Below are 21,489 nucleotides of genomic sequence, written 5' to 3' on the forward strand. Positions count from 1 at the left end.
TGTTATTTCATAGTTTTGATGTCTTCACTATTATTCTACAATTTAGAAAATAGTAAAAAATAAAAACCCTTGAGTAGGTGTCCAAGCTTTTTACTGATACTGTATATATAGTATGTATATATATATATGTATGTATGTATGTGTATATATACGTATATATATATATATATAGCCTACATGTTAAGTTCCTTAGGGTTGCCCATTAGGCACTTGTAACTCATAAGATCAAAGTGCCAAATTAATTCAGAAAATAATGCAGTTTCCAGAAGTGTATTCCCACTTTGGGGGATGTTTCATATATCAAACCATTGCGAGGTTTACCAGTGGAGCTTCGTAAGAGCTTATTGTAAAATGAGAGTTGGGAACAGCCCCCTATTAAGTAGCAGATTGTGGAAAGATTCTTCCCACTTGGAAGGAGACTTTCATTCTGGGACACATGCTGTTGGATCTTCCAGTAGCCAGCTAGAGAGAAGAGTCCACCCAGAGCTCCTGAAAGTTCTCTATCAGTTTTTAGAAGGGGGAGTCTTCAAGGCGGGTGCACCTACATTTTTTGATTTTATTCTGTTAAGATTGACCAGGTGAGCAACATATTTTATTTTATTCTATCCTGCTGTGGGTTAGAAATAATATAAGATTTCTACAAAATAAATGGTTTTCAATTAATCAAACATTGTGCTTAGCTGTATGTTCTATATTTATGAGCTTTTTCTAATGAAAGGACTGATTTATTCTTTTTCTGTGAATAACTGCCAGACAATTGGAAGATTTTTTTGTGCTTGGTTAGTTCTTCAGCCTGTATTTTTCCCATAAAGGAATATATATGTTGGATTATGACGGTACCCCTGTGTGGAATCAATAAGTATACTGTATTAGAGTATGAACATTGAATTAGAATAGCCTAGCCAAAGTAACCAACAAATGAGTTGATTATTAGTAATTTGCTAATAGGCACATTGTTTTGGCAAAAGTTATTTATACTACATTGTTTTTCAAAGTTATCTATGGGCCTGATGTATATTAAGTTGACAATCATGATAGGATATATAAGGGCCAATTCTGAGGGTCTTGGGAGCTAAATGGGATAACTGAATAAAATGTCCTTCCAGTTTCAGTAGGCCTATATGAGCTCCTGTGCCACTAGGCGGGGTGCACAACCTGTAGGACCAGTAGCCTATATCTGATATTCCAGGCAGGTTTGCTTTTGACGAAATTCTCAACCGTTTTCAATGTCGAGCCTATACGACAGGTCGAATTATGATTAAATTATTTACTAAAAGTACGTGATTTATTTTTTTTAAACGAATGGTTATTAACGAATAGAGTTATGATCATTCTTGAGACCATCATTGTAAATAAGAATGTGTTATTAACTGACTTGCTTAGAGGAAAAATGAAAAAATGTAAAAGACAACGCATGCATGAGGTGACAAAAATTAGGTCGTTACTTTCACTCCTTTGAACCAAATTTTGCCTCTTCAGTCACGTTAATTTAATATATTCCCTTTCAAAGGCTCGTGACTTTTTGCCCATTCTCTTCTCAAAGCTAAACCTAATGGGTTTGAACGCAACTCTCTCCTCAGATTCATGAATGTGCAGCTGCTGACCCATAACTTCTAAAAATGAAGATAAGGCTGTCATTGGCCGTGTCGGCTTTCGTTGCAGTGTTATTCGCCTCCGTTGAAGCGCAAGGTAAATGTGCCTCCCTCCTGCCCTTTTCACATACCCCCCCCCAACTCTGGCTCGCTTTCTCTATCTCTCTCCAGTTGTTTGATATAAACCTACAGGATTTAGGATTTAGGGTATTTATTGTGTGAGAAACATCACATGGAAACAACCATAATGCATTGTACAGTATGATTAATAAAATGATACCCAGTTGTGAGTATTTGACTTGATTTGACTTGCCCTGCACCCAGGGGCACCATGCACCCCCAAAATCTGAGGGCACAAAGTACATGTTGTAGGGGGTGGTCGGGAGAATTTAGAATTTTTCAAACAGCTGAAACAGCTTTTTCCTGGAATCAAGAGACATAATCACCAATTTGTAAGTCGCTCTGGATAAGAGCGTCTGCTAAATGACTTAAATGTAAATGTAAATGTAATCATTATGCCTAATTTTATGTAAAAAAGAAAAAGGGATAAAGCTATATTTTCTGCATAAGTTATGTAAGCATACTGCCTTCACCTGTTCAATTGTCATTTTAATAAACTGTTATGCCTTTAGTACAACTGCCACATGGGTATATAGTATCATTACACAATAATTAAAGCAATTCTATTCAATTGTGTATCTATTTGTCATTAGAGTGTTGAAAATAACAATCTAAATATCTGTCAATCTTTGCATGCATAGCTCTGTCTATTAATTTCAGTGGTTACATTTCCCCAGCCCCAGCCTGCATCTTTGCTAAAATATGGGTAAAATAATAGAACATGAGTCTTATTCAGTACATTTAGTAATTTCTTGCTTTTTTAAAGTCTAGCAACCTTGCCAGCAGGCATGCAATTGCCAGCTAAGATAGTTAGGCAAGGTAGACAATCTTGCTAAAACTTGATTGATAGCCTGAAATGGCTTCTTGGTAGCTCGTTATGAAAGGGAAGAGATGTAGAGCCCATTTATAGATGGGCTACCAACTTGGCTAAAGCCAACTTGATAAAATTGCTAGCTAGCTGGCTAGAATTACAGAGAAACAACAAAACATATTAGTTTTATTTATTAATCAAGAGGGAATCTTGATCAAATTAATTTACAAACATACCTCCTGCGAGTTCTGCCCATTACATACAACGGTATGTGGACACCCCTTCAAATTAGTGGATTCGGCTATTTCAGCCCCACTCATTGCTGACAGATGTATAAAATCGAGCATACAGCCATGCTATCTCCATAGACACACAATGGCAGTAGAATGGCATTACGGAAGAGCTCAGTAACTTTCAACGTGGCACCGTCATAGGATGCCACCTTTCCAACAAGTCAGTTTGTAAAATTTCTGCCCTGCTAGAGCTGCCCCGGTCAACTGTAAGTGCTGTTATTGTGAAGTGGAAACATCTAGGAGCAAGAACGGCTCAGCCGCAAAGTGGTAGGCCACACAAGCTCACAGAACGGGACCGCTGAGTGCTGAAGCGTGCGGCATGTCCTCGGTTGCAACACTCACTAAGAGTTCCAAACTGCCTCTGGAAGCAACGTCGGTACAAGAACTGTTCATCGGGAGCTTCATGAAATGGGTTTCCATGGCCGAGCAGCCACACACAAGCCTAAGATCACCATGTGCAATGCCAAGCGTTGGCTGGTATGGTGTAAAGCTCGCCCCCATTGGACTCTGGAGAAGGGGAAACGTGGTCTCTGGAGTGATGAATCACGCTTCACCATCTGGCAGTCTGACGGACAAATCTGGGTTTAGCGGATGCCAGGAAAACACTACCTGCTCCAATGCATAGTGCCAACTGTAAAGTTTGGTGGAGGAGGAATAATTATCCGGGGCTGTTTTTTGTGGTTCGGGCTAGACCCCTTAGTTCCCTTAGCATTACAGCATACAATGACATTCCAGAATACTTCTGTGTTTCCAAGAAATAGACTGGCCTGCACAAAGCCTTGACCTCAACCCCGTCGAAGACCTTTGGAATGAATTGGAACAACAACTGAGAGGCAGGCCTAATCGCCCAACATCAATGCCCAACCTCACTAATGATCTTGTGGCTGAATGGAAGCAAGTCCCCGCAGCAATGTTCCAACATCTAGTGTAAAGCCTTCCCAGAAGAGTGGAGTCTGTTCTAGCAGCAAAGGGGGGGGACCAACTCCATATTAATGCACCTGATTTTGGAATGAGATGTTCGACGAGAAGGTGTCCACATACTTTTGGTCATGTAGTGTGTGTGCGTGCAGCGTGTCACTCTAGTCTACAACAAAGATGGTGGATAGTATACTCATACTCAGAATCACAACAACTTGCAGACTTCTGGCCGAATGAAGCGTCTGCATTGCTTTCGTGACGTTGTCAGCTAACCCATCTATAGAGAATGATAGAGAAAACATCTCTATATAGTTCCCATTATGGTGTATGTGAGCACATGGACAGCGCCATTGAGGCAATCTTCATTTTGAAGTCGTCAATTTTTTTCTAAATGATTAGGTGATCCCTTCTAATGACCCAGTTGGACATGACTCCAACAGGGTCATCAGGAGGGATCAGCCAATAAAGTTGGAAGTCCCACCCAGTTGACTACATTAAAATGGTGGAAGCCCTCAATGGCGCTGCCCATGCTAAAACTGCCTTTTGGCCACTAGATGGAAAATCTTTATTAAGTTTAGTAATTCATTTATTAATTTATGTTTTTTTAGCAGGACAAATCTGAGACGGAACGTGCCCCTGGGCGTGACGCTTCTGTCTACACCTCTTCCCTTTCTCTGTGATGTAATATGATGCCCCATTCTAGGAGTCCCATTCTAGGAGTCCCATTCTAGGAGTCCCATTCTAGAAGTTATTTCAGGATAATTACAATTTTATAAATTTATTTGACATTTAGTCCATATTGGTATATGTGTGTATATGTATATATATTGGTACTGTGTGTATATGTATATATATTGGTACTGTGTGTATATGTATATATATATTCTCAATTTGGTTTTTTAAATGTCATATCCCAAATTTTGGAAGTGTTTCCAACTTTACCAATGAGAAAACAGTGACTCATGTTGTCAACTGTAACAGTTGGATCTGACTCTTACATTGATGTCAGTGTCTTCACAAGGCCAGGTAACAATGTGTTACCTTAGTCTTATTGACGTTATTGTTTGGTAGAAGAATCCAGGACCCAATAGTCAGTCCTTTAAAAATTGGATATGATTGTTGTTGTTTTTTTCAATTATGTTTTCTCAAACAAAAATTAAGTAAAGTAAAACTACAATTATTTCATGGTTTAGCTATTCCCCTCTGTAATTATGTTGTTACATTGACGTTACGGTAGCTGTTCTAGATTAGATTTTTTCTCATATTTCAATATCCAAACCAAATTAGTGGGCTTGATCATTTGTAGAAATGTGACATCATAGTTTCAATATCCTTGATGTTCAAAAACTGGAGCATTCAATTGTTCTCTTTTTTGCCCTGAAAGCTTTTTGGGGGAGTCCAATGTTTACTCCCATATATCTTCACTAACGGAATGGAAAGATGTAATATGAGAATCGCTAATTAATCCTCAGACAGGGCAAAGACAAAGAGCCTTTTTAGGCTTTTTACGGACATTCTCAAAACGCTGAGTTGCAATCCATATAGAAAGTTAATATGCAGAAATGTTTAATGTCAGCACATGTTGCGGAATTACTTTGGCATCTGTTCTGCCTTTTTGGGAGAGTCAGAGCTCTTTCTTTGACTGGCTGGCCTGGCAGTAGAGCAGGCCAGGATGAATGGCTGACTGGCCGCAGACTGAGGTTACTGACAGTAGCCAAAGTCTGGCCATGGGTAAGGCAGAGGTGTCCTCTGGTCGGTCAGGGTGCTGTGATGTGCATCCACCCCTGGCATAGGGAACGAGACTGAAAAGATATCTGCTAATGCTTATTATGATTATTTTATATCTTCAATGTATTTGTTTCAATATCTTGTTTTAGAAAATTACATTAAAACGCAACATGAGAAGCTTGAAAAGAAAATGTGTGAAGTAACAACTCTGTCATGAATGATTCCAACTACTTGCGACTTTTTGTACAACGATGAGCGAGGTGACACAGCTCTTTGCTCTTGTGAGTGAAGACATTCTCCCTACCCAACTTTCCTCCCCACTGCCCCTCCCAACCCCCAAGTGGGTTTATTGATTCTTGTTCGAGAGACTTTGTTGGAGAGGAGGGCAGCTTACCCGGGCCCCTAAATTGATGTGGCAGGTTGGTGATCCTCCTTTACCGTGTACCAATACCAGCTTGGCTCAGGTCCTAGATGTTGTCTGCCTGTACATTCAGTGTGTCCTGAGCTGTGGCTTTTCTCAGCAGGTATTTTACAGTGATATTCTTGCATCCCATCCCAATGCCCCTCCTCAGCAGCTTGCATGCCGTCCACTCGCTGACATAGTCTGAAATGCCAGCCTTTGTATGTATGTCTTTATCACATCCTCATCATCATCCTGGACTATAGTATGTAGCCATGAGAGGTACATATACAGCCATAGGCTACAGGAAGAATAGAAACTCATACTGTACATCACCTCATAGATATTAAGACTTTCTTATATTCTACGCAGTTAAAGCTTGTTATGCTGTTTACCCTTAAGTACAAGTTTGTCTGTCCAAAACAAGAAATAGTACTTTTTAAACACTTTGTTTCCACTCTCCTTTAACTGCACTCACATAAAGGTGAAAGGTCACCCAACACTCTGATCTAAATAGGTTGCATGTGAAACCCCAGTGAGGAAGAATATCATTGTAAAATACATTTATTGTCTCTATGTGTGGTCCCTCGTGTACATGGAAACACTTTCACCGAATTAGTCAAGTTGTTCTGAACAACTTTCTCATGTACACATGCATGGTGCCGTGGCAACCTGCTCAATGTGGACACGCCTGTTGTCGGACTGCATCTGTCGCAGTTTTTGTTTGTTTATTTTGAATGTGTACACTATTTTTCCTCTGTATCTTAACTCTCTCTTCATTTTGACTGTGTACGCAGTGTGCCTTCACCTCACGCCATCTTGTGCACTCTGCCAATGAAAAGAACATACACAACAGTCTCCTGTGACACATTGTGTATTCTTTTTGCAAGGTTTGCAATGGATCTATGCCAATGACTTGTGCTAGAGTCTCTCTCTCTCTCTCTCTCTCTCTCTCTCTCTCTCTCTCTCTCTCTCTCTCTCTCTCTCTCTCTATATATATATATATATATATATAAATATAAATATACATAAACACTTAATTTTGTCAAAATATGTATATATACTCTGTATTTTTATTTATTTAAACAGGGAAATCCCATTGAGGCCCCTTTTACAAGGGTGCCCCACACACAATCATACAAATTCACAATATTTACAATTCCAACACAATAAAAGCATACAATATTTACAAGTAATTTAAGATAGGTAACTTACAAAACACCATCATGAAAAACAAACACATTCCTCAGTAAAAAAAGTAATCAACCAGCTGTCTGAACTGCTCTAGCAAAACATCCATCTTTAGAGTATATATATAACATTGGGTGTTAAATTCAGCAAATGCCACCCTCAACTTTACCTGGCAATCTTGACTCCATTGTATAATCAATAACGTTGGAAGGAAAATGTTGCTGTACTTATGTGTTGTTCAAGTCAACGTGTTGGTGCTGGTTGGTTGGGCATGCGTGGTAAGGACTGCACTCAGCATGTATTGGATGGTTCACTCAATGTTTGCACTCAGGGGAGTTTTGTGTGGAGTTGGTCTGTATTAATGTTGTGTACTCCAGACTTCCGGTGCTTGAGTTGTTGACTAGGGTTACCTGGTTGTGCAACTCAAACAAATGCCATTTTGTTTTCCAAAATGGCTACTCACACTTTTTAAATGTTGTTGTGTGTTTCTTTTTTTGTCACTTTTACCATGGATGTTGGTTCTTCTTGTCTCCCTCAACAATGAACGTCTCAACTTCAGTCATGAAGTGTTTATCGTTGGGCTAAATGTGAATGCTTGATATAAAATGTCTTGCTGAAATACTTGATCAACATTTTTAAACTCATACACACGTTTTGTGATTCATGTATGTAAGTTAACATCAGTTCCTCTTTTGTTTGCAGTGGAGCCCCCCTCAGACTTGAAATTTACAATTCTAAATGAGAACACAGTGCAAATGTCATGGAGAAAACCATCGCATAGGATACGGGGCTACAAAATACAAGTTGTATCGGATACAGGTTTGTATTTATTGATCTCATTAGTTCATTGATGTTTGCCTGACTAGTTATAGCTTTTCATGCCAACCCGAATGATCATTTGCACCAATTCTAATAGCAACCCATTCTCTATATCCCAGATGAACCAGCCAGAGAGTTTAACCTCCCAGCCACTGCTACAAAGACGTCTATTACAGACCTGACTCCTGATCTGGACTACTCCGTGTCCATCAACTCCTATGATGGCACAGAGGAGAGTATACCCATCTTTGGGCAGCTCACTAGTAAGTGTTCAAGATTCTGATGCTGTTACAAGGTTAAACATAACTTTGGGAAAGTCTGATGGCTTTCTCAAAAGGCTGATATGGACTGATATGAAAAGGGTTTAATCTCAGATCAGATTCTTCTGTCATAGGACCCATAGGACCCACAAAGGACCCATTACATGGTTTCAAACCTCCAGCTTGTCTGTTAGCTTCTAGCAACATTAGAATCAAATAAATCTGTTTTTAAAACTTGAATCACACACTGTTTATCGCTGATTAACCAGGACAAATGTGTTTATATGTCTGTGATTGGTATCCCATTGAAGAGGCTTGATGATTTGTTGAATGTCTTGGATTTATTCCCCATACATGGCACATGGCACACAGGATGTCATGATAACAGTCCAAATTATTTTGTGTTTCAGTTCAGTCCAGTAACACAAGTGAAACAGAAAGGAGGCCACAGACTTCAGATGCAATCAGTAAGTATATTTACATCAATGTCAACCAATCTGCGCTATGCCCATTGCCTGTCCACATAGCTTTATGATCTTACCAGTCCATTTTTTGTGTTTTTCCAATCTAATCATAATATTGTTCCCTGGAATAATTTCCTCAGACTCAAATACCCCATCTGTACTGCTGAGTTGTTCATATTTGAGCAGACAGGTGGTTCCGACAGTGGCTGAGAATTAGTTGGTGATTGAAAACAGTCTTCACATCAAAATCTAAGAATGAGAGGTTTCTGTTATGCGTATAATCCAAGGAGAGTGATGACGTCACTGTCGTGCCAGCTCTGTGCATTTCCTTCTTTTTAAATGTTGAAAGAAGTGGAAAGGATTACTGCTCTGACCAGAAGTCCTTTTACTGGAGTTCTGTGCCTCTCTCTGTGAGTTCAGTCTGTGGATTGACAGGGAGACATGCTCACTTTTTCCCTCACCATGTACGCTTTGGGTGGAAATTGAAAAGTTCCTGATGGTCCAAAAACCTTTGCTCCTAGAAGCTATTTCTGGTGGAACGCTCATAACACTCTTTCACATTTGACCTAATTGGCCAGATAAATCCATAGAACTTGATATTTGATGTTTTGTCAAGAAATCTTCAAAAGGCGTAATAACAAGATGCGAGAAGCGTGGAAGGATATTCAGTCAAGTGGACCTACGAGAGCTAAGATTTGAGACATTCACAGAAGTCCCGCCAATCATCTTGGATGTTCCAGAGAAACTAAACTATCCATGATAAACCCCAAAAAATCACGGGGGTTTGAAAACATAAAACCAAACAATGCCGCTGAAAGTTTGAGTGATTATTTGGTCTATAAAAACACATTTTTGTCATCATGTCTGTTGAAATACCATCTGTCAGAGACCGTCTGTCAGATATACAGTATTCATTAAAGTACCGAAAAGTTGTGCCAATCTGCCAGATTGGGTCCAGACAGTTGATTGTGTTCCTGCTCTACCCCCATCCCCCTCTCCACCCCTCCAGAGTGTTCAGTCAATGCCATAGCAGACCTGGTCTTCCTGGTGGATGGCTCCTGGAGCGTTGGCAGGGAAAACTTCAAGCACATCCGCAGCTTCATCAGTGCTATGGCTGGGGCCTTTGACATCGGAGAGGATAAGACCAGGGTGGCTGTGGTCCAGTACAGCACAGACACCCGCACTGAGTTCCCCCTCAACCGCCACTCCAAACGAGGAGAGCTGCTCAGAGCCATCAACACCCTGCCCTACAAGGGAGGAAACACCATGACAGGTATACATGATAGGTGGGACTAGACAGCATGGATATACAGTACTGCCGATATTTTGTAAATTCTTGCTGGACTGAATCCTAACTTGAGATCTGTGTGTGTAACTAGAACATTGGTGCAAGTCTTCCGTTGATTGAGGTACATGTTTTGGTTACACGCTTGTTCTCAAGGTAGGCTTTCGCCCACAGAGAGTAAATGTTATAATAAGCAACAATGTTCTAAGAAACGCTATTTTCTTAAAGGTTAAATATGTTACACTCTGTGTCTAGGGGACGCCTTGGACTACCTGCTGAAAAATATATTTACGGAGGCGGCCGGCGCCAGGAAAGGCTTTCCAAAGATAGCCATGATCATCACAGATGGAAAATCCCAGGACCCAGTGCAGGAGTACGCTAAACGACTCAGGAACATTGGAGTGGAAGTATTTGCCTTAGGTACTGTGTGTTTTACTGCTGAATGCTACTGCTGAATGCTTACTCTCTCTTGAGAACATCTCTATAATGCTTTTAGTTTTTGAACGCCTGGAAGTTCTGGAGATACCGTATTGGCTGATTTCCACAGTACTCCATTTCTCAGGCTAACTTCTGAGATGTTTTTCACCATTTAGGCATCAAAGGAGCAGATGAGGATGAACTGAAGGAAATGGCCTCAACTCCCCACAGCACACATGTCTACAACGTACCTAACTTTGATATGATCAAGGCAGTGCAGCAGAAGCTCATCATTCAGGTGTGCTCCGGTGTGGAAGACCAGCTCAACTCTCTAGTGAGCGGAGATGATGGTAAGACATTATAGATGATGCATTACATCACATTTCTGTTGTTTGAATTAAATCGTCACTTATTTCAAGTACATTGTCTATAGGCGGTAAGTGTAATGAATCGACAACAACTATGTAACTGTAAATGTATTGTTAAAGTGTTTTCCAACCATACTACAGTACATTCCAACCTCAACCGTGTTTATTTTTTGTGTCTCTAGTGGTGGAACCGGCTTCTAACCTCCAGGTGCTTGAGATCTCCTCAAAGTCCATGAGGGTGACGTGGGATGCCTCTCTAGGGGAGATCACGGGCTACAAGCTGACCCTGATGCCCATGATGGCTGGGATGAAGCGCCAGGTTGTATACGTGGGGCCCACCCAGACCACTGTCAACATCCGGGACCTGTCCCCAGAGACCGAGTACGAGATCAGCCTGTTCGCCCTGAAGGGTCTGACCCCCAGCGACGCTGTCCTGGCCATGGAGAAGACTCAGCCCGTCAAGGTGTCATTGGGTGAGATAAAGCTCTGTAACAGCATATCAGCGATCCAGTCCCTCACTCACTCACTCACTCACTGAAACATTACATTGTTGCTATAAAAACAAACAAAAATCACGATGTAGACCATATACAGATGGTATCTAATGTCCTTCCCTCCCCAGAATGCTCTCTTGGAGTGGACGTACAGGCTGACGTGGTCCTGCTGGTTGATGGCTCCTACAGTATCGGATTACAAAACTTTGCCAAGGTCAGAGCTTTCCTGGAGGTCCTGGTCAACTCCTTCGACGTCGCGCTCGACAAGATCCGGCTCAGCTTAGTCCAGTACAGCAGAGACCCCCACACAGAGTTTGCCCTCAACACCTATAATGACATTGCTTCAGTAGTCAAGGCTGTCCGGACGTTCCCCTACCGAGGAGGCTCCACCAACACGGGCAAGGCCATGAACTACGTTCGAGAGAAGATCTTTATCCCCACCCGAGGGTCTCGCGACAGTGTCCCACGTGTCATGGTCCTCATCACTGACGGGAAGTCCTCTGACTCCTTCAAGGATGCTGCCACCAACCTGAGGAATGTAGATGTGGAGATCTTTGCTGTGGGTGTGAAGGACGCTGTGAGGTCCGAGTTGGAAGCCATTGCTAACACCCCGGCGGCCACCCACGTGTACACTGTGGAGGACTTTGATGCTTTCCAGAGGATCTCCAAGGAGCTCACCCAGTCCATCTGCCTGAGGATCGAACAGGAGCTCCTCAACATCAAGAAGAGGAGTGAGTAGCCATTTAACATACCCTTATAACAAAAGGCCAGGGTTTTCTTGGTCTGGGCATGTGGTCAACTCCTAGACCTACTCATAACACATACCCCTGTTTGAAGTTGAGCATGCTTACCATGGACCGTACATGTGCCTGTAACTATAGCTACATAGCCATACATTCTGGTTAACTTTAGTGGCAGCCGCTAAATGACCTCAAACTCCAGACAGTCTATTGTAATCAGTTATTTGCGATGTGGTACAGCAGGTCAAACTGAGCTGTGCTACTGAAATAGTGATGTCACGATGTAACTACATCTGCACAACACAAAAAGGCTGAGTAATTATCTTCATCTCTTATTTCCCAATGCCTTGGGTCTGTTTCAGGCAGGCACAAGCGAGACATATTCATTGTTTTAACTTTCCCTGACTGATCACGCTGCCTCAAATACCACAGAACCATATGCCTGCATCTCAGGGGAGCCCGTTACACCATTTGTTATCGTTTACTGTTTTTAAACACTATAATAACTGACCGGATACTTTTATTCTGACCTAATTGTACTGCTAATTTCAAAGGCCACCTGTCTCTGAAAGTCAGCGGGACTGTGGATGGTTTTCAACACCATGGTAGCATGACATGAGTTTCTCCGCTGCACATATTGCTAATGATCCCCCTGTCACAAGAACACAGAACATTTAGGCATTGGCAATGTCCAGGGGTTTGTAATATAAATGTGTTGCAACCCTGTCAACTGAATGCATACTGCTAGCATACGAGGAGTGTTTCCTATGGCGAAGACACTCATGAAAAATACATGTTCAGAGATGGAACTGTGAACAAAGTTGAATGAGTTCAAATAATTGGTTCCATTCCAGCTTTTCTGAAGGAATGAGATATACAGCTCGGCTTAATGTTATCAAAAGCCATTATGATGACATTGTCTATGAGGACAAAACACAAACCGGCCATTTAATTGTGTTTTATCCCGCTCTTCAGGTCTGATTGCACCCAGGGACCTGGTGTTCTCTGAGGTGACGTCTAGAAGCTTTCGTGCCACCTGGGCCACCGATGCCACCAACGTCATGTCTTACCTGGTGCGTTTCCGTAAGGCCGAGGACATCACTGAGGATTACATCTCCCTGGCTGTGCCAGCCGACACCACCAGCACAATCTTGCCACACCTCACTCCCCTCACCACCTACGAGGTCAACGTATTCGCCCAGTACGACAAAGGAGACAGTTTCCCTCTGTCGGGGGAGGAGACCACGCTGGAAGGTAAGGGGTTGAAGGCGTACAAGTTCAGGGGTTTCACAGCATAAGCAAGTGAAGAGATTTAAGTTTTAGTGCTTTTGTTTTTTCACAAGAAACTTACATGGCTTCTAGAATATTTATTCTTAAAAGTTATATTGACAAGCTACTGCTAAACAAAGCCTAAACATTCTCCATTCCAGAGCAAGGGACTGTGCGGGGACTGAGTGTGTCTGAAGAGACCACGGATAGTTTCCGGGTGTCGTGGCTGGCGGCGCCAGGGCCCGTGGTGAGGTACCGGTTGTCCTATGTCCCCTTAACGGGGGGAGGAGAGAGGCTGGAGGCCCAGACCAACGGACCTGACACCACCATCGTGCTCCAGGAGCTGTTCCCTATCACCACCTACCGCGTGTCTGTGTCTGCAGAGTACACCTCCGGCCTGGGGGACGAGATGCAGGTGGACGGAACCACCAAGGAAGGTCAGCAAGTTAGCCAGCATGGCTGCTAACATTTAAATTCCTTACCTGTAACTAATGCAGTTTTTTTACTATACAGTACATAAGTGAAGATGCAGTAATTGGTTGACCCCTGTCTTTTCCCCCTCAGTCCGTGGTTCTCCCCGTGATCTCCGCGTCTTCAACGAGACCGTGTCCAGCATGATGGTGTCATGGCGGGCCGCTCCCGGGAACGTCCTCCAGTACCGCGTGGCCTTCAAACCAGCCGACGGCACCGGGGAGAGGAAGGAGATAGCTGTGAAGGGAGACACCACCGTGGCCCTGCTGAGGAACCTCCAGCCTGCTACTGAATATGAGCTGTTTGTCAGTGCCCGCTACACCTCTGGGCTGGGAGACCCCCTCCTGGGTACAGGCACCACCCTGGAAGGTACAGGAACAACTTTCTTGTGTCTGTCTTTATTATGACTGTCTGCTCTTTGGCTGCTTTGAAGAATGGGGTTGTGTTTCTTTGACAGCTGATGTGAGCGAGAGTGTGAAAAATAGCTTGAGGCCATCTTCAAAGGGAGTGTCTATACTGGCCATCTCTGTGTACTGCATTGTGTCCTTCTCCACTTTAAAGACTGAAAGAAGTATAGTGCCATTAATTGTGTATGCCTCTGTTTCTTAACCTTCCATTTTTTGTAAAGGGAAAATTGTCTTTTTTTATGGTCTTTGTTTTCGGAGTGTGATGTGAAAGTCTTTAGAAAAACATACTGCCCTATAAATCCTTCCTAGATATCTCAGGATCCCTCTTCTCTGACTCAGTGTATAAGGGAAACTGTGCAAAAGCTGGAATGTGGAGCTTAATGTCATTCCTGTGGCACAGACAGACTGTAGGTTAGTTCTGCTTTACCGCCCATGAAGCTGGAAGAGATGGAAATGAGTGGGGGTACTCTCGTAAACATAAAAAATCTCCTGGAACAGCCAACACATGCCATGCTAGGCTAGCTCATGCAGTTTTATACACTCCGGGGACATATGGTTTATTCAAGATTATTTTATTTGGCACATGGGGAGTTGTTTAACAATTCTTCGATATCACTTTAACGATTTGTAAACCATTTGGATTAGCAATGCTGCTGAGCAGAGACCTCTGCTATTCTGCTAACTAAGATCCTCAACCATAGGGTTTGATGCATGCGTAGGCCTACGTCTTCAAGAATCTAAATGAGCAACATTAGCCAACATTTACCAAACCCTCTCTCTAACCCTAGGGGATAGTGTTAGGAAACTGACCATTATTCAGGACTGACATGTAGTCAATTAGTGTGAGGGACATCTGTTAGTGCTATATAGGCTTTTCAGTAGGCAGCCCTGCCTAGAGGAAAACCTTCAGGCCATGGCAGCAGGAGGTTATGGTCCGGGTCACGCTAGCTTGGTTCCCAGGGCGCCCAACAACCACAAAGACCCCTGTATCCTACAAGCCAGAACTTACACGCCCCCACAATCCATTCTGCTCACGGCAGCCCAACCACAGGTCTCTGGATAGCTTTATGACATTAGTGGAGTTCCATCCTGAGGGTGGTCTAGGAGAGAAAGCTCTGGGGAGGGGAGGCTCAACTAGGACTGGGGTCAGGCACTCAGGAGGCTGTTGTGCTTTAGTTTGGTTTGGGGATCAGTAGTATGTAATGTTTGGACTAGAGATATATAGTCCTTGTCACTAGACGAATTAAAGATCACTCGAATGGAAATTAATTGAGGGCAGAGAGGAAAAAAGATTTAGCAGTGATATAACTTCAACCCTAACTGGCTCTGATCAGAATCCAGCCTTCTCCCTTTAGTGTCTCCTCTCTCATTCAGAGGCCAATTTGAATGCAGGTAGTGGATACCAAATTTGACCCATTTCAGGAAACTGGGTGTATGTCGCAGGTCACAACTTCACAGGAGAGCCGCTTGAACATAAACTTTATTTTTTTAAATAAAGATGCATTTTTTTGGGCAGAAATGCCTTCTTGAACATGTGAACTTTCATGTGCCTTAATAACAAACTTGTATGCCATTTGTAAATATAAATACAATTGTTAAATTGCAAGCCTAGTTGGTTTAGCCAAAGAAAAAATCAGCAACCTTTCCGCTAGCCATGATTGGCTGAGATAATGAGTGGGCTGGACATGCCGAGAGATGAGTTTGGATTGGTCTGCCATATAGGTATCTTCTGTCTATTTGAGCTGGTCAGTATGTCTCGGTAATTGTCTCTAACGAGGCTTTTTTTTATGTATCGCGTAGGAAAACTGCACAAGTCTAATGTCAAGTTAAAGTGTACTGTTAGCTAGCTAACGTTATGTGTATGCTCTCCACTTTCTGGAGGACTGAGTTTTGAAATCAGTGGAATTCAAGTATGATAGCTAAGGAGATGGAAAAAACACCAGTCTAGCTTGGGTGCTTGACTGCCGTTGTGAGGTCAGAACACTTGGAACAACCCTACTCCTCGGCCAGAGCGTCCAGTGTGCGCGTAATGTCTTTGAGCTCTTCTTTCATTTGTGTCTGGAAGTAGCTAGCAAGTTAGCTTGGGTGCTTTTTTTTGTTATTATTATTATTATGAACAAAGCAAATACAAAACAGAAATATACAAACAAGAGTAACTAAACCTAACAGACAGGGGTATTACATTTTCAATTTGTTAAATTTTTTTATGGTACGTATTGCTTTTTAATTGTTTTTTGCACTTTTTAATTGTTTTACACTTACTGATTATTTCAAAATAATATTTCAATTTTATCTTAAACAATGTGAAGAGGGGTTTGTTCTCCACCCACTTAATTTTATGGATAAAGAATCTGCCATGAAAAATAAACAAATTAACAATGAAAGTTAAATCAGGGTCCATTTAATTTGGATCAAAATAAAACATAATATCAGAGTCTTTCAAATTAACATTAATATTAGTTCATTCTTCTAACTCACATCTTCTTGCATAAGAACAGTCCCAAAATAAATAGTCAAGAGTCTCTGGGTCACAACCAGAAAATACACATTTGTTGTCAATAGCTATTTTGAATCTGTGTATAATAAAGGTTTTTACTTAGATGCTTGACTGCTGTTGTTAGTACAGAACGCTCTGATCAACCCTTAAAGAGATGGGTGGGGCAAAAGCTTAAGATGGAGTGAACGATGCTGAATGGGTGTAGACAAAGAAGGGCTCTCCAGTAGTAGTACCAAAACATTCAAAGGCCATTTTCTCACAAGTGAGTTTATCAACCTTCAAAGCAAAACTACTTTCCCATTGTTCCTCAACTGTAGTGTATGATTTACCATTTTGTAGCTCTGAGTCTCTACTTTTATCCAATGTAAAAAACACAATTTCAAATTTTGTTTCATAAGACCGATTTGAGCCGGTCGGTCACAAATGGTCTCTCCTCTCAAAAGCAGTTTGAGCCCTCGACACATCAAAGCTTATATCATTCATCATGACCAAACTGTGGAGTCCTTGTCTCTCAATGTCACCTCCTACCTAAATGACAACATGTCTAGCAGATAAAATGGCTTCTACACAAGGGAATATCAGAAGCCTTCTCCTGCACTGGAGGACAATGGAGAGGTGTCCTGCTATGAAGTATCATGTAGCTATTTTCAGTTCACATGCTGAATGGTGCACATTCATTCTTTCTCCATGGGACTATCCTGCTTGAGGCTACCTTCTCCCCCTTCTTTGACAACAAAACTGACCTCATGTGTCCACTTCTGGACCTCCAGCCTGGGAATGGTCAGAAGGTCAGAAGTCAGATGCTGAGATTCCATGACATGGTCAGTTATGCTGAGTCATTAGCCTTAGCCTCCCACCAGAATAGAACCAATGTCTGGGCTCCTCTCTGTGCTCCGTGACAAAGCATTTGGTCTGGTTACAGCAGCACAGCTTGACGTCAGAAAAACAGGCCAACACTGATCTCATTGTTTAGGGGGCCACAGACTTCCAGTCATCCACTGTGTGAGTTATCCTATGTAGGCGGACCTGGAGAACCCGGAGACACAGTCAGGCTGTATGGTAGAGAATGCTAACGGGCTGATGGTGACAATAGCGCCCCCTGTGGCAAGCTTAAGGTACGTTGAGCCTACCATATCCTGATTCCTGACCAATAAAGATTGGCTTGATTAATGGAGTCAACTCTGGCCCCGAATCATGTAAAGTGGAGCTGAGTAATTGCTGAGATTCATATTCCAAATGTGAGCCTTTAGAAAACAATATGGTGAGAATATGTATTAAAGCAGGGAGTCTTTCTCAACATGTGTTAGGTTTTACCTAGGAGATGCGTTACGTCAAAGCTGTGAGCGGTCGAGTACTGGCTGGTTCCTCCAGCAGATAACTGACTGTTCACTTCCTCCCAGGCCAGTGAGGGGCCCGAAGAGCATGGAGAGAGAAAGAGCAGATAGAACCCACTCCACACTAAGCCCAGTTTGAAGAACAAAGAATACAGTTGAAGTCGGAAGTTTACATACACTTAGGTTAGAGTCATTAAAACTCGTGTTTCAACCACTCCACACATTTCTTGTTAACAAACTATAGTTTTGGCAAGTTGATAAGGACATCTACTTTGTGCATGACACAAGAAATCTTTCAAGAAATTTTTTACCGATGGATTATTTCACTTAGAATTCACTGTATCACAATTCCAGTGGGTCAGAAGTTTACATACACTAAGTTGACTGTGCCTTTAAACAGCTTGGAAAATTCCAGAAAATGATGTCATGGCTTAAGAAGCTTCTGATAGGCTAATTTACATAATTTGAGCCAATTGGAGGTGTACCTGTGGATGTATTTCAAGACCTACCTTCAAACTCAGTGCCTCTTTGCTTGACATCATGGGAAAATCAAAAGAAATCAGCCAAGACCTCAGAAAAAAATTGTAGACCTCCACAATTCTGGTTCATCCTTGGGAGCAATTTCCAAACGCCTGAAGGTACAACGTTCATCTGTACAAACAATAGTACGCAAGTATAAACACCATGGGACCACGCAGCCATCATATCGCTCAGGAATGAGATGCGTTCTGTCTCCTAGAGATGAACGTACTTTGGTGCGAAAAGTGCAAATCAATCCCAGAACAACAGCAAAGGACCTTGTGAAGATGCTGGAGGAAACAGGTACAAAAGTATCTATATCCACAGTAAAATGAGTCCTATATCGACATAACCTGAAAGTCCGCTCAGCAAGGAAGAAGCCACTGCTCCAAAATCACCATAAAAAAGCCAGACTACGGTTTGCAACTGCACATGGGGACAAAGATCGACTATTTGGAGAAATGTCCTTTGGTCTGATGAAACAAAAATGGAACTGTTTGGTCATAATGACCATCGTTATGTTTGGAGGAAATAATGGGGAGGCTTGCAAGCCGAAGAACACCATCCCAACCGTGAAGCACGGGGGTGGCAGCATCATGTTGTGGGGGTGCTTTGCTGCAGGAGGGACTGTTGCACTTCACAAAATAGATGGCATCATGAGGAAAGACAATTATGTGGATATATTGAAGCAACATCTCAAGACATCAGTCAGGAAGTTAGAGCTTGGTCGCAAATGGATCTTCCAAATGGACAATGACCCCAAGCATACTTCCAAAGTTGTGGCGAAATGGCTTAAGGACAACAAAGTCAAGGTATTGGAGTGGCCATCACAAAGCCCTGACCTCAATCCTATAGAAAATTTGTGGGCAGAACTGAAAAAGCGTGTGCGAGCAAGGAGGCCTACAAACCTGATTTAGTTACACCAGCTCTGTTAGGAGGAATGTGCCAATATTCACCCAACTTATTGTGGGAAGCTTGTGGAAGACTACCCGAAAAGTTTGACCCAAGTTAAACAATTTAAAGGCAATGCTACCAAATACAAATTGAGTGTATGTAAACTTCTGACCCACGGGGAATGTGATGAAAGACATAAAAGCTGAAATAAATCATTCTCTCTACTATTATTCTGACATTTCACATCCTAACTGACCTAAGACAGGGGATTTTTACTCAGATTAAATGTCAGGAATTGTGAAAAACGGAGTTGAACCTTTTATGGCTGCAGTCCCGTTAACGGACTAAGCCATGAGGTCGAAAGATATGCTCTTGGGGCAGAATCCGATCCAAGGAGATATTACGATATCTCGACACATTCCATCAGCCAACCTGATTGACCATTCTTTTCGTGATTTCGAGCCAGCTGTCTCTGTTAAATGTATTTGGCTAAGGTGTATGTAAACTTCCGACTTCAACTGTAAACTTTTGCTTATGTTTTGGGTCGGAGGGCGAAAATATGTTTTCGATCAAATTATTGAAAACACGCCCTTTTAGTGTAAGAGCTGTTTGAAAAGACTGCCTGAAATTTCAGCCTGTTGAGGTGGGATGTTTTGGCCTGCCTGGTGACATCCCCAGGTGCTAAATTAGTTCATAGTCCAAGAAGAAAGAGAGTTCCAAACCTCTCTACCAATAACAGCAAGTTTAACATTTTCCTGTCCCCACTCAGACAACTCCCAGACAGTCCTAGCTAAATTATTGCTTGAGAAATTGCTTGAGAAATTGCACTATATACAGTGAGCTCCAAAACTATTGGGAGAGTGACAATTCTGTTGTTTTGGCTCTGTACTCCAGAACGTTGGATGTGAAGTGAGACAATGAGGTTAAAGTGCAGAATGTCAGCTTTAATTTTAGGGTATTTTCATCCATATCGGGTGAACCGTTTAGAAAATACAGCCCCCTTTGTACATAGTCCCCCCATTTTATGGGTCCAAGATTATTGGGACAAATTCACATACAGTGCATTCGGAAAGTATTCAAACCCCTTTGACATTTTCAACAGTTTGTTACATTACAACCTTATTCTAAAATGGATTAAAATAAACCATTGTCCTCATCAATCTACACACAATACCCCATAATGACAAAGCGAAAACAGGTTTTTAGAAACTTTTCCAAATTTATTTAAAAAATATATATTAAAAAAATTACGTACAGTATTTACACAAGTATTCAGACACTTTGCTATGAGACTCGAAATTGAGCTCAGGTGCGTCCTGTTTCCATTGATCATCCTTGAGATGTTTCTAAAATTGATTGGAATCCACCTCTGGTAAATTCTATTGATTGGACAAGATTTGGGAAAGGCACACACCTGTCTATATAAGGTCCCACAGTTGACAGTGCATGTACGAGCAACTAAGCCATGAGGTCGAAGGAATTGTCCGTACTGATCTGGGGAAGGCTACCAAAACATTTCAGCAGCATTGAAGGTCCCCAAGAACACAGTGGCCTCCATCATTCTTATATGGAAGAAGTTTGGAATCACCAAGACTATTCCTAGAGGTGGCTGGCCAAGCTGAGCAATCGTGGGAGAAGGGCCTTGGTCAGGGAGGTGACCAAGAACTCGATGGTCACTCTGACAGAGCTCCAGAGTTCCTCTGTGGAGATGGGAGAACCTTCCAGTAAAGGCACATGACAGCCTTCTTGGAGTTTGCCAAAAGGCACCTTAAGGACTCTCCGAACATGAGAAACAAGATTCTCTGGTCTGATGAAACGAAGATTGAACTCTTTGGCCTGAATGTCAAGGATCACGTCGGGAGGAACCCTGGCACCATCCCTACAGTGAAGCATGGTGGTGGCAGCATCATGCTGTGGGGATGTTTTTCAGAGGAAGGGACTGGGAGACCAGTCAGGATCGAGGTAAAGATGAACGAAGCAAAGTACAGTAAGATCCTTGATGAAAACCTTGTTGTCATGTTGGAAGGTTCACCTTCCAACAGGACAACGACCCTAAGCACACAACCATGACAATGCAGGAGTGGCTTCGGGACAAGTCTCTGAATGTCCTTGAGTGGCCCAGCCAGAGCCCGGACTTGAACCCGATCGAACATCTCTGGAGAGACCTGAAAATAGCTGTGCAGCAACACTCCCCATCC

At 42.3% G+C, this 21,489-nt stretch overlaps 1 protein-coding gene across 2 annotated transcripts in view; it reads left to right on the forward strand.

Annotated features, from left to right (window-relative positions):
* The first annotated feature begins 399 nt into the window (after window positions 1–399).
* The window catches only part of LOC139530671 (collagen alpha-1(XII) chain-like), a 73,034-nt gene continuing 51,944 nt past the window's right edge, over window positions 400–21,489 (forward strand). Inside the window, exons 1-13 of one of the 2 annotated variants that reach the window (XM_071327269.1) lie at window positions 400–578; window positions 1,581–1,689; window positions 7,756–7,872; window positions 7,992–8,135; window positions 8,543–8,599; window positions 9,606–9,869; window positions 10,137–10,301; window positions 10,475–10,648; window positions 10,849–11,139; window positions 11,289–11,891; window positions 12,876–13,154; window positions 13,331–13,606; window positions 13,734–14,009. In XM_071327269.1, the coding sequence (XP_071183370.1) occupies window positions 1,620–1,689; window positions 7,756–7,872; window positions 7,992–8,135; window positions 8,543–8,599; window positions 9,606–9,869; window positions 10,137–10,301; window positions 10,475–10,648; window positions 10,849–11,139; window positions 11,289–11,891; window positions 12,876–13,154; window positions 13,331–13,606; window positions 13,734–14,009 (2,716 nt within the window). In that variant the 5' untranslated portion in view covers window positions 400–578; window positions 1,581–1,619. The remainder of the gene's footprint in view (window positions 579–1,580; window positions 1,690–7,755; window positions 7,873–7,991; window positions 8,136–8,542; window positions 8,600–9,605; window positions 9,870–10,136; window positions 10,302–10,474; window positions 10,649–10,848; window positions 11,140–11,288; window positions 11,892–12,875; window positions 13,155–13,330; window positions 13,607–13,733; window positions 14,010–21,489) is intronic. The other variant, XM_071327270.1, reaches the window with a different exon arrangement.

The sequence above is a fragment of the Salvelinus alpinus genome, chromosome 9, assembly GCF_045679555.1.
Source record: "Salvelinus alpinus chromosome 9, SLU_Salpinus.1, whole genome shotgun sequence".
In the NCBI taxonomy this organism is placed as follows: Eukaryota; Metazoa; Chordata; class Actinopteri; order Salmoniformes; family Salmonidae; genus Salvelinus; species Salvelinus alpinus.